Below are 16,988 nucleotides of genomic sequence, written 5' to 3'. Positions count from 1 at the left end.
TCCCCCCCCCCCCATGTTGTGTGACTCATAACCTCCTGTCTCTCAATCTCCAGAGGATACAGCACCCTCTTCTGGTCCCCAGGAGCACCCCTTCTCATGTGGTAGACACACAGACAGACGCACATACATATGAATAAAAATAAAAATCTTAAAAACTGGTAGTACCATCTCCCACCTTTGAAAACACTTTAAAATTTTTATTCTATGAAAAGAAATTGTTGCTGAAATACCCACCACTAAAATAGCGTGCACTTCTTAAAAAAAGCAATGCTGCTCTGTTGTCATGTGCCCTGTGGGGTACTGTCATACTCAGAATGCTTGTATTTGTGGTACACAACAGTGGATTCATACTTTTTGCCCATTCATAGTAAATACTTGTTAAATTTTAAATTGTTAAATAAACACTGTAAAGTGTTAAGTGTATTAAATTATGTTTTTGTAAAATCAACAAGTTTACAATGCCTTCTTATAGTTGGCATAAGACTCAGTGTTTGTATGTAGTTTGTATGATGCAGGTATATTATGTATGCTGCTGTCATCACATCGCAAACCTTAGATGTCCCAAGCGGGAATTCATATATGAAGTCCTTGTAAAGATACTAGACATTTTGCTGTAGCAGGGTGCTCACATTTCCACAGTGATGCATGAAGCTGTTCTTTTTTCATTTTGTATAATATAAAAGTTTATCAGTATTTGTATGAGATACTAAAGTTGTATTTTATGTTTTATAATGGAAAATACTCATTTTAAAGATATGAAGTTGAAAGATAAAGCTATCTATGACGTTCTTTAACTGTATGGCAAATCTTGAAGTAATTTAAATGTGAAAGAAATAAGTTTAAAAGGATGGGCTGCTGTCAGAGTAAGACGGCTACCTTTCTAGAGCTCCACACGGTCTTGTCCCTGATTCCAGACATGTTAGCTTCATTCTTACTACAGAAGCACTTTCACTGCTTTGACATGGTTGTGAACCAAGCATGCCTGCACTTCAAGACACAATTTGTACACTTGAGCTAGGGAGGGAACAGAATAGAGAAAATTCTTTTCTAGAGCTTAAAATCTAGTTAGTATGGTAGGCGAGGAAGTGAGAGCAAAACATTTAATAAGCTATAAGCCAGGTGTGGTGGTGCATGCCTTTAATTCCAGCAGACAGAGACAAGCTGATCTTGTGAGATTAAGGCCAGCCTGGTCTACATAGCAAGTCCAGGCCAGCTGGGCTACAGGAAGATCCTCAAAGACAAACAAAAACCCCAGGGGGCTGGAGAGATGGCTCAGTGGTTAAGAGCACTGACTGCTCTCGTACCCAGCACCCTCATGGTGGCTATGAACCATCCTTAACTCCAGTTCCAGGAGAATCCAAAGCCCTCTTGTGACCTCCTAGGCATTGCACAACTTGGGTGCACTCACATACATGCAGGCAATACACTCATACACATAAAATGAAAATAATACATAATTTAAAAAACCCAAATAAACAGAACTCCCAGAAAGCTATATGCCATAACTGGAAGGTTAAAAATCATGGAAAACAACTAATTGGAAAGGATTAGTGAGTGCCAAGTATAAAGGAAAAGGTTTACAGTTTTAACAGCAAAAGAAGTCCTGACAGAGAGGAATAGAGGAGGAGTTATCTCTGCAAATGCTCTGTGGGTAGAACATTCTAGGCGGAAGGCATAGCCAATGCGAAGTCTCTAAGATAGGAACGTGCCTACAATGTCAAGAAGCCACTTAGATGACATTGCCTCTGAGGCAGATTGTGTGAGCTGGGGGGAGAATGTAAGGCTGGAGTGCTGGAGTGACCAGGACTGTGCTATCCAGGTACCCTTCCTCATGACCCTGCTTCCCATTTCTTCTAGACCAGTCTTTTTATTTCTGTCCTATAAGGACATGAAGATCACTTATTTTTAGCATCATAAAGGAAGAGTGAAAAGAGGTCTTACAAAAGAAATAGGACGTAAGTAAGCCTTTTACTAATACCCACTGTATTTTAGTGGGCAAGATAGGGGAGTTGGAATTAAGATAGGGGGAATGGAAAGCAGACCAGTATAAACAGGTAAGAGCTGAGTAACTGATGTGGTAGTCTAGGGGGAGGAGCTAACAATGAATTCTGGAGTAGTTTTGCTCAGTTAACAATGGGAAAAGTTGGATTCTGAACTAGTTTCAGTTTTCAAGGGCTGCTATAACAAAGTGCCATAGTCTGGGTACATAAATGAGCACAGTGCTGGAGGCTAGACGTTTGGGATAGTTCAAATTTTTTTTTTAACATTTTTACTGAATTTGTGATTTTCATGCAATGTAAATTGGTGGTATTTAGATACCCTCCCCTTTCTGCACCTCCCTTTATTGCCCCCACATCCAGTTTAATGTACTCTATTTTATATGTGTATAAATAATACAGCCTAGAGGTGCTAATTTGTATCCTCAAATGTTCTTCAGTGTGGGTCCATCCACTGGAGCCTGATTAACTCTGAGAGTCCCATCCTTGAAAGAGACTCTACCTTTCCCAGTAGCCATCAGTTGCCAAAAGTTCCTTAGGTTAGATTGGGGTTTCTTAACCCATTTCCCCATGTCTATGCTGGGATTTTGTCTGGTTTGAGCTTGCATGGGATTTGTGCATGCTGTCACCATTGTTGTGAGGTCATATGAATAACTGACCAGCAGTCTGGAAAACTTTTATTTCCTGTGGTCATCCACCGCCTCTGGCTCTTACAGTCTTCCTGTCCCTTCTTCTACAAATGGTTACTGAGTCTTGGGAGACTTAAATTTGATGTAGGTGTCCTGTTGAAGGATAAACACTCTGCAACCTCATGTTCTCTGCACATTGACCAGTTATAGGTTTCAGGGTTAATCACCATCTGCTGCATAAGGAAACTTCTCTGGTGAGAGTTGAGAGATGCATCATTCTGTGGATATAATGATAAGTCATTAGGAGATAGTTATTTGTCAAAAACTAATATTAGACTCTTCCTGATGTCCTATGACCTTCCTAGCTAGCTTTAGGTTCCTAAGCCTGATGTCAGAGTCAGATATGGACTCCATCCTATGAAGTGGACCTTAAATCCAAATAGAGAGTGGTTGGTTGCTCCCATAATATTCATTCCACTATTGGTTGGCCTATCTTATCAGGCCAGTTGTTGTGATTCACAGAATTCACAGGTAAGGTTGATGAGTATTGTTCCTTCTGGTAGCATGCATAGCACCTTCCAGCACTATGAAAGCTAGCCAGTAGATATGAGACTCTAAAGTCAGCACCAGCTTGATTTCTCCATGTTTGTTCTGCAGCTCATTTGTGTAGTGTCTTCAGCAGAAGGGTCTTACCATCCAGTTGTGGAGGGTAACCAAGAGCAGAAGCAGTGGCTAGTAGCGTTTGAGGGTTCAGAGCCCATGTTTTAAAATTTTGTTTCTATTTACTGGATATTGAATACTTAGAACCTCTGCCAACTGTGTAAGTTTCATTTCTTCCTTCCTCAGACATTGTGTAGTGCCTAGAAGCATTTATATTAAATGAAACATTTTGAAGGATGTTGTGTATGACTTGCTTTGCAATGTCTTTTATAGGTTTATGTGTTTGAACACTTGGCCCTCCAGCTGGTAGTGCTGTTTTGGGAGGTTGTGAAACCTTAGGAGGTGGAGCCTGCATGGAGAATATGGATCCTGGGGTCAGGTCTGAAGTCTTATCCGAAGACCCCAGTTCCCACTTTGGGCCTGAGCCCTCTCTGCTTCTTGATTTTTGTGAGCTGTGACAAGTCTGCAAGCTTTTGCCACCACAGACAGAACCTCAGTTGTCACGCCTTCCTGGCTACTTTGGGCTGCCTCCCCTAAAACAGCGAGCCAGAATAAATCTCTTTAAGTTGCTTATGTCAGGTATCTCTGTCACTGTGCCCAGAGAGAAGTAATACAAAGGTCCATTGACCAGAGCAATGGTTCTCAAAGTTTGCTCTCGGGCCCCTTTATGCTCTTCATGGATTTTGTTTGTTTTGAAACTGGGTCTTTCTTTATTTGATCTTGAACTTGCCACAGCCCTACCTCAGCCTCCGGAGTGCTGGAATTACACTCAGCTTCCTTTATTTTACACTCTTAAAATTGAGGAACCAAACGACTTTTGTTTTTGTGGGTTATATATATTAGAAATGAAAAACAATAGTAAAAAGTGTTTTTTTTTCTTTACATGTATTTGTGTGTATATGCATTTTCTGTGTGTGCGTGTGCGCACACATATGTGTGAGACCATGCAGGTATGCTTGTGGAGATCAGAGGACAACTTGTGGAAGTTATTTCTTTGTTTTTTATCATGTGGGTTTCAAGATCAAACTCAGGTCATCAGACTTAATAGCAGGTGTCCTTACCCACTGACCCATCTCACCAGCCTTGATAACCTTTACATATTATTTAGAATATTTAAAAATAATGCGCTCAGTACATTATCAAAAATAATTGTATGATAAATATTATCTTTCTGACATGAAAACCTTTAGTGTGAAGTGTAGTATTGTTTTAAAATTTTTAAGCTCTCTTATGTGTGGATTATTAGAAGACAACTGAATAGTCTCTTAATCTTTGCAATCATTATGCTTTGGTTAAAAGTCTATGCTTTGGTTAAAAGTCTATGAATCACTATGCTTTGGTTAAAAGTCTATGAAAATTTGAGTTTGAAGTGAAGAGTATTTTCCTGTAGCCCTCTGCTCTACTATGTGTTACTATGTCAAAACCTAATAAATGACATTTTCTTAATGTATCTGAAAATGCTAGTTTTTAAATTTAAAAATTAAATCAATTGTTAAAATGTGTTGGTTGGATGGTGTGGGAGAGAGAACATAAATACACACATGGACAGTTGATTTTTCACAAAAGTGCAAAAGTAATTCCATAGAGAAAGTTAGAGTTTTTCAATAAATGGTGCCAGAATAACTGTCTGGCATGCTGGAAGCATGGTCTAGGAAGGAAGAAATAGATGAAGTGAATGGCTTTGGTCATTTTTCACAAAGGTATCAGACAACCTTATGACCCAAGCAGTTCTGTTTCTAGGTATGTACCCAGTAGAATTAAAAACGTGTTCACCTAGAAACCTGTATATGAATCCTCTGGCAGCATTATCCATACTAGGCAAGCATTGGGAACAAGTGTTGTCATGTGGTTGGTAAGTGTGTCCTGTTTGTGAAATGGATGTTATCCACCAGCTCATAGAAGTGGAGTCCTGCTACATGCTGTACCTTGGATGAACTCAATGCGAAATGAAGGCAGCCAGCTGCAGAAGACCACATTTTATGTGATCCAGTTCTGTGAAATGTTCAGAGTGGACAAATCTGTGTATATATGTGGTGGTTTGAATGAAAATGTCCCCCATAGGCTCCGGGTATTTGGACATTTGATCCCCAGTTTGTGGTGCTGTTTGGGGAGGGTCATGGAACCTTTAAGAGGTGTGGCCATGCAGGAAGAAGCATGTCACTGGAGGCAAGCTTTGAGAGTTCTTAGGCCTTGCCAGATTTCCAGCCTCTCTGCTGCCTGTGCCTGTTTTAAGGTGTGATCACTCAGTGTTCTGCTCAGGCCACCTCTTGCCATTATCTCCCTGTCATGATGGGCTCTAATCCCTCTGAAATTGTAAGCCAAATAAACTCTTCCTTCTATAAGTTCCCTTGTTCACGGTGTTTTATAGCAACAGAAAAGTAACTAATACAGAATTGGTACCAGAAGACTGGGGTGTTGCTGAGAAGAACCTGACCATGTGGGCTTTTGGAGGGTTGTGAAAGACTTCGGAATTTGGAGTATACAGAAAAATTAATGATTGCTTGGAACTGGGGAGGGCTGATATGACTCCTGCTAGTTACAATGTTTCCTTTCAGATGAAGATGATCTTCTGATGGTAGTTTATTTGTGGTTATGGTGTGTGATTGTAAATATACTCCAAACTGTTGATTTGCTTCATAGTATATAAAGTTTAACATACTTTAAAAAACTAAGATTATAGTCATGTGTATGTGCACATGCATATTTATGGCATTCCTATAGCTTAAGTGATCTATTGCAAAGACTGATCATACCAGGTGCTCCTGTGTGCACCTGTGCAAAGTCATCAGTAGTACTACATACAGGAAGGTGGTCATTAACAGAAACCTGACAGTGAGTGCAGCAGGAATGAGAAAGTGCCCCCTTCCCTTTTGAATGTTTCCTGAATCTTCTACCGACAAAGCTGAACTGGAAGAGGAAAAAGTTAAGCTTAAGAGTTAAAGGGATAGCATGAACTGAGAGAAGCCATTGCCTCTGCTGTAGAGCCTTGAAGCTGCCCTGCTGCTGAGGAATCACCACCATAACTTCTGAACTTCTGTAGGAACCTCCTACCTGCAGATGAGCTGCTGCTGCTGGGTCTTAGCTAGAAGCAGAACTTTTCTGTCTTTGCTTCATTTTGGTTTCAGAGGGACTTCTTGTTAGCAGAATCCCACTCAAGCTTAGTCATCAAAGAGGCTGGAAAACAGTTTTCAGGATTCCAAGACTAATAGTAAACAGTAAAGGTTTATTGTTAGTTCAGTAATGATAGTAATCTGAAGAGGTAAGAAAATCAACTTGGGGATACATAGGAGAGTTTTAATATTTATTATAGTGTGTGGTATATGTAGATGTGAAGGTCCCAGGACAAACTTGGAGTCAGTTCTTGCCTTCCATCTTTACAGAGCTTAACTCAGGTCAGAAGCTTAAGCTGTATTGCAGGCCCTAGAATTGGTGTTTTTTAAGACAGATTTGTGAGTGGGCAAGGGTTGAGACAAGGTAGCTTAGGCTGGCCTTGAACTTCTGTGAAGATGAAGATGTTGCTTCCCTTTCCCAAGTGCTAGGATTTCTGTGCCAACAAAGAGGAATTTTGAAAAATAGAATTTGAGCAGCTGAAATATTATAATTTTAAAGTAGCAACGGAACACTAGACACTTCAGAAAAGGGAACAAACAGCGGTCATGTTCTTTTCAAACCAGTTAGAGTTCCAATTTTTGCTTTTTAAAAAAATTTTATTTATTTTTATTTTATGTGTATGCGTGTATTGCCTGTGTGTGGTAAGTGCACCCGTGTCGTGCAATGCCCATGGAGGACAGAAAAGGCTGTCAGATCCCCTGGAACTGGAGTTACAGTTGTTAGCTGCCATGTGGGTGCTGGGATTCGAACTGGGGTCTTCTGCAAGAACAACCAGTGTTCTTGACTGCTGAGCCATCGTTCCAGCCCCTGACTTTTTTTTTTTTTTTTTTTTTCCTTTGAGACAGGGTCTATCTCAGGACAGCCACAGCTGTCCTGGAACTTACTGTATAGACCAGGCTGGCCTCAATCTCTCAGAGCTTTGCCTGCCTCTGCTTCCCAAGTGGTGGGATTAAAAGGGTGCTTCCCCTTGCCTGGAATTGCATTTTCTTTTCTTTTTCTTTTTTATTTTTTTCATCTTTTTTGAGACAGGGTCTCCCCAACTCACTACGTAGACTAGGCTGGCATTGAACTCACAGAGATCCACCTGCCTTTGCCTCCTGAGTGCTGGGATTAAAGGCCTGCGCCACTACGTCGGTGCATTTTCTTTTTCAATCTGTTATTTTTTTTAGTAGAGTGTTTATTTTTTAATCGTGTTTTGCTTATTTAATCTGCATTTTTTGTATTGCCATGTAGTATTTATTATTTTAAAGGAACTATATTACATATCATAAATGTGTACAGTTTATATAGATATTTATGTATTTTTGGATTTGTAGGTTAACCGCAAACATTCAGAATATTTTTCAATAATATATTTTAGTAGTTGCCTGTTATAGCTACTAACTGTAAACATTTTACTGACAGATAGTGAACGTTTATTTCATTCAGATGATATGCTGTTGGAGATAGTGCTGATGCTGTGCACTCTTGGTCGGATGTGATGAAATGGCAATGCAGGTGTGTTTTTCCTCCTGCAAACCAGTCAGGTGTCAGCGTGTTTCTGTATAGGGGCATTGAGCAGTATACTTGGCCAGTGCTTTTTAAATTAATTTCATCCAAACAAGGAAAATGAGAGCGACTATAAGAATCTAGAGAAACCCAGAGACATGACAACGGAGGGTGTGTGGAGTGTGCAGAAAAGGAAAAGGAACGTTAGGTCAAGAACAAGGAATTGTGAAATAAACAGTGGATTCAGTGACAATGTATCAGTATTGTTTGTTAAATGTCACAAAGTATAACAAATCCTACTAACAAGATGTTAATAAGGGATGTTTTGTGCTAGGTTTATAGGAACCGTGTGATTTCATTTTCTTAAGTCTTAAGACTGTTCTATTTAAAAAGCTGATTAGAGCCTGGCATGGTGGCACACACCTTTAATCCCAGCACTTGGGAGGCAGAGGCAGGTGGATCTCTGTGAGTTCAAGGCCAGCCTGGTCTACAGCTGGGGTGACAGGGAGACCCTGCTTCAAAAAGACAAAAAACAAAACAAAACAAAACTGATTAGTAATAATAAAAAAAATCCTTAAAATATCATCAATTTATCACCAGAAGGAGAGATGAGAAATCTTCAAGTCATCTTGTATAAAAGAACTCAAAACAAAAACAAAAACAAAACAGGACTGGAGCTGACTTATTAAAGCGCTTACCATTTAAGCATGAAGAACTGAGTTCTGATCCCTGGAGCCTGCGTAAAGCTGGCCATGGTCCATGACTGTAATCCCATTGCTCCTATGGAAGATGGGAAGTGGCACCAGAGAATCCCTGGCATCTTGTTTGTGGGCAGACAGCAAAGGGACCCTGTCTCAAACAAGATAGAAGGCAAGGACAAACACCGAGGTTGTCCTCTGCCTCCACACATGCACTGTGACTTGCATACCCTTGCAACACATAGGCACACACATGCATGATATACACACATACACATCATACATACACATACCTTCAAGATAGATTATGGCTTAAGACTTACAATGTACCTACAGCTTTTAGAGTTTGTCTTCGAAGTAGGCACTTAGCATTATTGAACTGCATTGATGGCTAGAAAACTCTGACAGGGGACTGGCCACACCTGAAGCAACTGCCAACTTCCAGAGTAGACCCCAATTTAATAACTCCCAGTCATTGGTGGCTTTAATTTTACTGGATAAAATACCTAGTGGGTAGTATTGCTAGGTTGCATGGTAGAATCCCATTCCTCCTTTTTGGGTTATCTTAATAGATATATAGTGACATTTTATTATAATTAAACTTTTATTGCATTAAACTATGTGACAGAATACTGTTTTAGCAATTTTTAAGTATAGGATTCAGTGACATTAAGCATGGCCATATTGATATTGCTGTGCCATCATCTCATTGTCAATTTGTATTTCCTTAATGACTGGAAAAGTTTTTCATACTCTAAGACTACGACAAACAAGTGGAACAGTAATTTGAACAAATTGTTTGCAGAGAATGGAAACTTGGTAAAATGTTTGGAATTGTTCAGCTTGTTTAGTAATTTTTGATTAGTTGCTGTGCTATCACAGTTATTTAAAAATTTTTATATTTCAATGATACATTTTTGCTATAGGAACAATATGCTCTGCAAATGAGAGATCATAGTAAGTTGAGGGAATAGATGGTAAAGATAAATATGCAAGGTGTGGTGACTTATACCAGTAATCCTAGGCTGAGGCAAAATTTAAGGGCAGTTTAGGCTACATAGTAAGTACCAGGCTGGCTAGAATTACATAGCAAGATCCTGTTTCAAACCAAACCAAACCACACCGAACCAAACCGAACCGAACCTAACCAAAGCAAACCAAACCCACAACACAAATCCCAACCCAAAAGATGCTTAGAATATTGTCATTAAACTGTGTGTGTGTGTGGGCGGGGGGGGGGCTCAAGAGTATTAGATCAGTCAGTCATGAATGTATCTGTGGAAGCAGTATATGAAAATCAAAAGTACTTCTTTGGAGTTTGGAGTTAGTTTTTAATTCCAATTTCCTTGCTTCTTTGTAATTGAAATAGAAGCAGCTAATGTAAGATTTCCAGCCAATTTTCTAACAGTATTTGATGGTTTAGTACAATATCTTTTGCATGTTACTTTCTGTTTTGTCCTTTGTGGCCTGACTTCGTCCTCAGTTACCAAAACTGTAAGATTGATATTGGGAGCATTAAATAGCACCTTCAGAGTACTCAGAACTGCCTAGATGTGGTAGAGGTCAATGAAGTTTAGCTCTCTACCATCAAATTTGGCATTTTGTTGTTAGCCTTAGCCTTTAATGGCTGTACTATCCCTCCAGCCCATCTATCATCAAATTTAAAAATTGACTTTTTGATTTTTTTTTTTTTTTTGAGGGAATGGCTGGTCTTTACTTGCTTTCATAAGCTCTTAGTATATTGTGTCAGATAAGCATTAAGAGACATGTGAATGGGGCTGGAGAGATAGCTAAAAGTGCTTGCTGCTCTACAGAGGACCAGAGCACCCTCATCCAGCAGCTTACAACTGTTGAAACTCCAGGTCTGGTAGATCCAACACCTCTGGCCTCCACAAGCATGTTTACACACATGCACATACCCACATACAGACACATAGAAGTCATAGTTAAAAATAATGAAAGCCGGGCGTGATGGCGCATGCCTGCAGTCCCAGCACTTGGGAGGCACAGGCAGGTGGATCTCTGTGAGTTCATGGAGACCCTGTCTCAAAGAGATAAAATAAAATAAAATAAATAAATAAATAAATAATGAAGTAAGTAAATTTTTTTGGGGGGGTCTTTTTGAGACAGGGTCTCTGTATAGCCCCAGCTGACCTGGAACTCTCTATGTAGACCAGGCTGGCCTTAAACTCACAGAGATAGGCCTGCCTCTGCCTCCCAAGTGCTGGGGATTAAAGGCGTGTGCCACCATGCCTGGCTATGAAGTAAATAACTCTTGAAAGGACTTGTGACTCTTGGGTGTCTCCAAAAAAAAGTACCAACATGACAGCAGAAAATTAATTTTCCTTTTATCTTCCATTTTCTTCTAAGATCCAGGTGAAGGGATGGGAAACTCCACAATTATTTAAAAATCTTTATTCTTTTAAAAATATTTTAATTTTATGAATGTATTGCCTGCATGTATGTAAGTGCACCCATGTTGTGCAATGCCCATGGAAGCCAGAAGAGGGTGTTGGAATCCCTGGAACTGGAGTAACACATTGTTAGTAGTAGAGAAAGATTACTAACTCTTGCATTAGAAATTGTATACTTTATTTTACAACTGACTAAAGGTAAAAAGAGATAAAGGAGGATTATTAAGATCATTAACTGCTGCTGAGAAATAGTGTTGGAATATGAATAGTGTTTAGGTATCTTAGAATTCTCTTTAGAGTGTTTGTTTCCCACCTGAGCCCTTGCCTACCATTGTTTTCATATGATCAAAATGACTTAAGGTAACAAGTAGATTGAGTCACGTGTTCTTTTTCCATTTTAAAAAAAGTTATTTTGTGTGTACAAGTGTTTGCCTGCATGTATTTATGCAGTGCCCACAGAGGCCAGAAGAGGGCATTGAGTCTCCTGGAGCTGGAGTTATAAAGGTTATTAACTGCCATGTGAGTGCTGGGAGCTGAACCTGGTCCTCTGTAAAAGCGAGTGCTCTTAACCACTGAGCTATCTCTGTAGCCCCTTTCCTTTTTTGTTTTCAGTTGTTTTGAGTTCATGTCTCATGTAGCCAGGCCTAGCGTAGAACTACTTGGTCTTCCTCTTGGGGGGAACTCCTGTCTAGAATGAGTCAGCCTTGTCTAGAGTACCCACACTGTTTGTGCTGGCCACCCATCAGTCATTCACTAGCGGAGTTATCAGATTAACTGTGATGGTATCATAAAAGATATTCAAATATCTCTTATTTTACTTGTCATTAGTGATGCTTGTAATTCTGTTACCATGTTAATACATGGTTAATACATAATCACACTGTTACTTGTCTTCCTGTGCCTAGATTATACAATAACCCTTACCCCGTGTATAAGAAAAGTATAGTGTATAGGGTATAGTATTGTTATTTGTTCGAAAACTTTGTTTAGCTTTCTTCTTTTCTGATGCTCTGTTAACAGCAGTGTTAGGTATTTTGTTGGAGTCACTGAGGTCTTTAAGGATTTTTAGAAGTATTCTATTTAGATTGAGTAATTTCTGTTGTTGAATCTTAAGTTTATTAATTCTTAAGAGGGAAAGTTCTGCTCATGTTAGGCCATTCATTCCCCAAAAGTTTTTGTGGTGGTGGTTGTTGTTTTTTTGTTTTTTTTAAAAATTACTTTGCATAGCAATTTACACTGGGTTCTTTATCTTCTGTGTCTCTGGAGAAACTTGGAGGTTCATTTCTTTCAAATGTGTTTGTAACTGCTCCGGTGAATCATTTATGGTGACTGCAGTCAGTGTCTGTTGCCTGTGTAGGCTGGGGTTTTCCTTGTTCTTGGTGGGGGTTTTCAGTTGTATCATGGGCATTTTGGTTGGTGTGATGCTTCTAGTTCTTTTTAACATGTTGGGGTTTTATTTGAAACAGGTTGGTTCAGATACTATGTAGGTAGGGAAGGGGCACTCCCTAATTCCTATAGGAAGGAAAAGAAAGTCCAGATTCCTAATTGGACACTTTATCAGTGGTAGGTACTTTGTGGTTGCTCATTGGGGATAGGATTTCAGAATCCTTATCAGGCCCTTTCCAACACCTCCAGAATGAGAAAGGTGGCTCATTACTTACTGAGCATTAAAAGTTGTATTCACAAAATGCCATAATGAAATGTGTTACTTTGTGTATAATTTAAAAAACCACATCTGAAGACTTAACAATAACAGTAGCAAGAAACAGATGTCCCTCTCCTTACCCGTAAGAATGAGAATCAGAACCATGTCTGCATACACACAAGTAGAATTGGGGAAGGCACAGAGACTTCAGTGAGGGGCTGGAGAGATGGCTCAGCAGTTAAGAGCACTGGCTGCTCTTCCAGAGGACCTGGGTTGGATTCCCAGCATCCACATGGCAGCTAACAACTGTTCATAACTCCAGTTCCAGGGGATCTGACACCTGGCTTCTGGCTTCCATGGGCTTAGCATGATCTGGGTATACTTACATACATGCAAGGCAAAATACTCATTCACACAAAAATTAAGAAAAGAAACAAACAAAAAACCTAGAGAAATTGGAGCTTATAGGCTTGGCTAAGCAGAAGCTACAGGAATCCAGGGCTGAAGGGAAGGAGCTAGGCAGCTCTCCCCACTCCAGTACCACAGGGCTCCAAACACACATCACCCTGCCCCCACCATCTCTTGTGCCCAGCCAGCAGCAAAAGAAAAAAATGCAATTCATCTTTTGTGTTTGCTTGCTCACATTTCCTAAAAGCTCTGCAGGTCCATGTACTGAAATCGGGTCATTATTGTTTAAACTGTCTTCTTAGCCATCCTTCATAACTGAGTGGAGGTGTAAGGCGCTAATCCCAGGGACAGAGGGTGGCCAGTGTGCAAGAAGGAGCAGAGACTTAACAGTTGCTTCTGGCTTTCTCTCTTCGAGGGAATTCCTCATCCAAAGGGGAATAACTGCAATCCAGATCCCCTTCACTATGACTTTAAGGGGCCCTTGGTACCCTTTTGGTTAGGGTGTACACAAGCCAACCAGTATGGTACACACTCTCAGACATTTAGGATCTTTATGGCTTTTGTGGTTCCTCATTTTGAGGTAACAAAATGCCGCTTACAGAAGTTGAGGGACACCAAATGCTCAGGGTAACATAACTAGTTATCATGCTGGTTTCCCTGGTTACCAAGCAACCAAACAAATCTCACCAGTAAGGAAAAGTTATGTACCCCTGTCCACAGAAGAGCTACCTTACAGCTACTGTGGAGTTCAGTGAGGTGGTCCAAACTGCCCTGTCTTCCTTGGATAGAGTTACTAGTTTAGCAAGCTCCTTCTGTGAAATGAACTAAGATGGCCCATCACCTGACATTATAGGTCAGCCATTGCCACAGCAGGCACTGCAACTGCCACATAAAGGTGACTGGGCCATGGGTGCCTGCAGTTGATGGATGTTATCTACAATCACCAGAGCCATAGCTGTGGATGTGGATTAGCTCTAGAATGACCAGTAATGGTTTCATTATGGCATTTTCAGATGTGTGTATCATACTTTGTCCTCATTTGTTCCTGTCTCAGGCATGTTTTTTGTGAAGCTTAAACTGTTAGAACTGGACTTAGAACTTTTTAGTTACGCCATTGAGACACTAGGGGTGACCTGATACTACCTGCTTTATTCAGGTTTATTGTGAGAGTGCAGGTGGAGATAAAATCAAATGTTGTTATTTTCAATTTTATTACTGAGTTTTCTTAGGAATAGCTGATCTCTTAATGCCTTTTAAAGGAATATACTTAGTTTTAGACACACCCTAAATATCACTTTCATCACAGTTTTCGTTTTCTATCCTATTAATGTATTGCCACGTTACAGATTTTAGCTTTAACACAGAATATTTTTGGTTTTGGTGGTCTTTTGTATAAAAGTTATGACCAAAGGTAATTCCACTTTTCTTTTCCATAACAGACATATGTAGAGTGTGTCGGTCAGAAGGAACACCTGAGAAACCGCTTTATCATCCCTGTGTATGTACTGGCAGTATTAAGTTTATCCATCAAGAATGGTGAGTCATTCAGAAAATTTTGTAATTCTCAAGTTCAGTTTTGTCATCCAAGTAATAACAGTGATAATTTCAATGAAGTTTCTCTATTATTTTGAATAATAAATTACTCTCTGTCCTTACTATCAGGTCTGTTATTTTGGTATATTGTGAATACCCTGTTGGTGTCCTGTTGTTTATTTCTAACATGGAGAACTTGCTTTGTTCATGGAAAGAATTACACTTTTCTTGTTTTGGGTGGCATACCCATAGCTTACATTTATGAAGTGCTCTGTGCTAAGAACTGTTTTTTTTTTTTTTGTGCTTTACATGCCGTAACTCATTTAATCTTTGCAGGGAAAGTGTGGCTGTCATTACTAGGCAGATGAAGAAACTACTGCAGAGACTGTTAAATAACTTGTCCTAATGTCATAGCTTGCCAGTTAGTGATGGCACTAGAGTCCAGACTTGGTTGCTAGGTACCAGTGTTAAGGAACCATATTAGAACTGATGCTGATGCTTGGATTACTTAGTATTCATTTAGCACGAAAGAGATTATAATTTAGGTTAAGTAAATGTTTTTATTAGTGTAGTGCATACTGTTTGTGTTTAGCTGTTTTTGGATTCTGTACTCTTAGAAGGCACACATAAAAAATTAAAATCATTCTAAATTTGTAATGATCAAAATTATAAAAGCTCTAATGCGTAAAATGTAGTAAAAATATGTTATGCTGCTTTGTTGTGAGCGCTGTGTTTACGAATGTGTTTGTAATTGCAGTTTAGTTCAGTGGCTGAAGCACAGTCGAAAAGAATACTGTGAATTATGCAAGCACAGATTTGCTTTCACACCAAGTAAGTTCTTGTGACATTGCTTTTCTTTTTGTTCTCCCTGGCATGAAAGACGTGAGCAACGGAAGCAGTTATTTCAACTTCATGGTCTTTGGTAGTAAGAAACAAGTATGTCATTTAGAAGGGTATTTTTAAGAACTATCATCTTTTAATGCACACATGAATTTATGTATGTATGTATGTATGTATGTATGTATGTATGTATGTATTTTTTGTCTTTTTTAGGTAGCGTCTCCCTGTAGCCCCAGCTGGCCTGGAACTCAATATGTAGAGGAGGCTAGCCTTGAACTCATGAGATCTGCCTGCCTCTGCCTCCTGAGTGCTGGGATTAAAGGCGTGTGTCACCATACCCAGTCCCGTACACATGTATGTTTTACAGGCTGCTCTTTTTTTCCTTTCTTTTTCCTCACAGACAAATTCAGATGTGTACAGAGGACCATGAGCCCATGTGATAACCACTCACTCAGTACTGCTTGTATTTCAGTTCATGGCTTGATTTCGTCTGTGCTCTCATTCCCCCTCTCATTTTTAGAAGAAATCCTATCATTTATAATTACATCTGTACATTTTCAGTGTATCACTAAAAAGTTAGTGTTCTTTTAAAAAAAGAACATATAATATTGTTGATCATCTAGAAAAACTAATAGTGATGCCTTGATTCTACCAGAATCTAGTGCTATTCAGATTTGAACTGTCTTCTGAATAAGAGTTGTGTAGGACAGAATAATAGTAATAAAGACAAAATTTAAATCACCTTTTATCATGAAACTTTTTTTTTTTGCCTTTTTTTGAGACAGGGTTGTAACCCCAGCTGGCCTGGAACTCACTATGTAGACCAGGCTGGCCTTGAACTCACAGAGATCCACCTGCTTCTGCTTCCTGAGTGTTGGGACTAAAGGTGTGTGCCACCACACCCAGCTCGTGAAACTTTTTTATGTATAGTGTGTGTGTTTATGTGGGTGCATGTGTGTGGGCTGTGTACACATGCGCACATATGTGTGGAGGCCAGAGATTGATGTTGGATGTCTTTCTTGATCACTGTCCACCTTTTATATTGAGGGAGACTCTTTAATTTGGACCCAGAACTCCCCAGTTCTGCTGGCCCAGCTAGCCAGATTGCTCTGATTATTCCCCCTCTGCTTTCTGAGTGACAGGTGCACCCTGGCCCTCAAGTCCACCCACATTTATTTGGATGCTGAGGGTCCCACCTGGGGCCTTTGTGCTTGTGTGGAGGTTACTTTACCAGGAGCCATCTCCTCAGCCCCAGGAAGCCTACCTTTTTTTTTTTTTTCTTTTGATACAGGTTGTTACTATGTAGCCCTGGCTGGCCTGGAATTCACTATGTACAGTAGTCTGGCCAAAATCAGCCTGCCTCTGCCGCCTCAGTGCTGGGATTACAGGGTGTGTCAGCATGACTGAAACTTAACTTTTTATATGGACTTAAGCCTAATGTCTGAGAAGTGCCCCAATATGTAGCCCAGGCTTGCCTGAAACTTAGTACATAGCTCAGGTTGGCCTCCTCCTGCCTTAGCTTCTCAAGTAGAGGGATTGCAGGTGCAAGGCAGCATGCTCAGCTA

General features: G+C 39.9%; 1 protein-coding gene across 2 annotated transcripts in view; it reads left to right on the top strand.

Annotated features, from left to right (window-relative positions):
• Positions 1–16,988, top strand: part of March6 (membrane associated ring-CH-type finger 6) — a 74,931-nt gene that overhangs the window by 3,426 nt on the left and 54,517 nt on the right. For both annotated transcript variants that reach the window (XM_008837637.2, XM_008837635.2), the window contains exons 2-3: positions 14,490–14,586; positions 15,341–15,414. In XM_008837637.2, coding sequence (XP_008835859.1) covers positions 14,490–14,586; positions 15,341–15,414 — 171 coding nt within the window. The remainder of the gene's footprint in view (positions 1–14,489; positions 14,587–15,340; positions 15,415–16,988) is intronic.

This window comes from Nannospalax galili, unplaced genomic scaffold (genome assembly GCF_000622305.1).
Source record: "Nannospalax galili isolate Female #2095 unplaced genomic scaffold, S.galili_v1.0 scaffold698, whole genome shotgun sequence".
Lineage (NCBI taxonomy): Eukaryota > Metazoa > Chordata > Mammalia > Rodentia > Spalacidae > Nannospalax > Nannospalax galili.
This window is presented reverse-complemented; position numbering and strand designations above follow the sequence as displayed.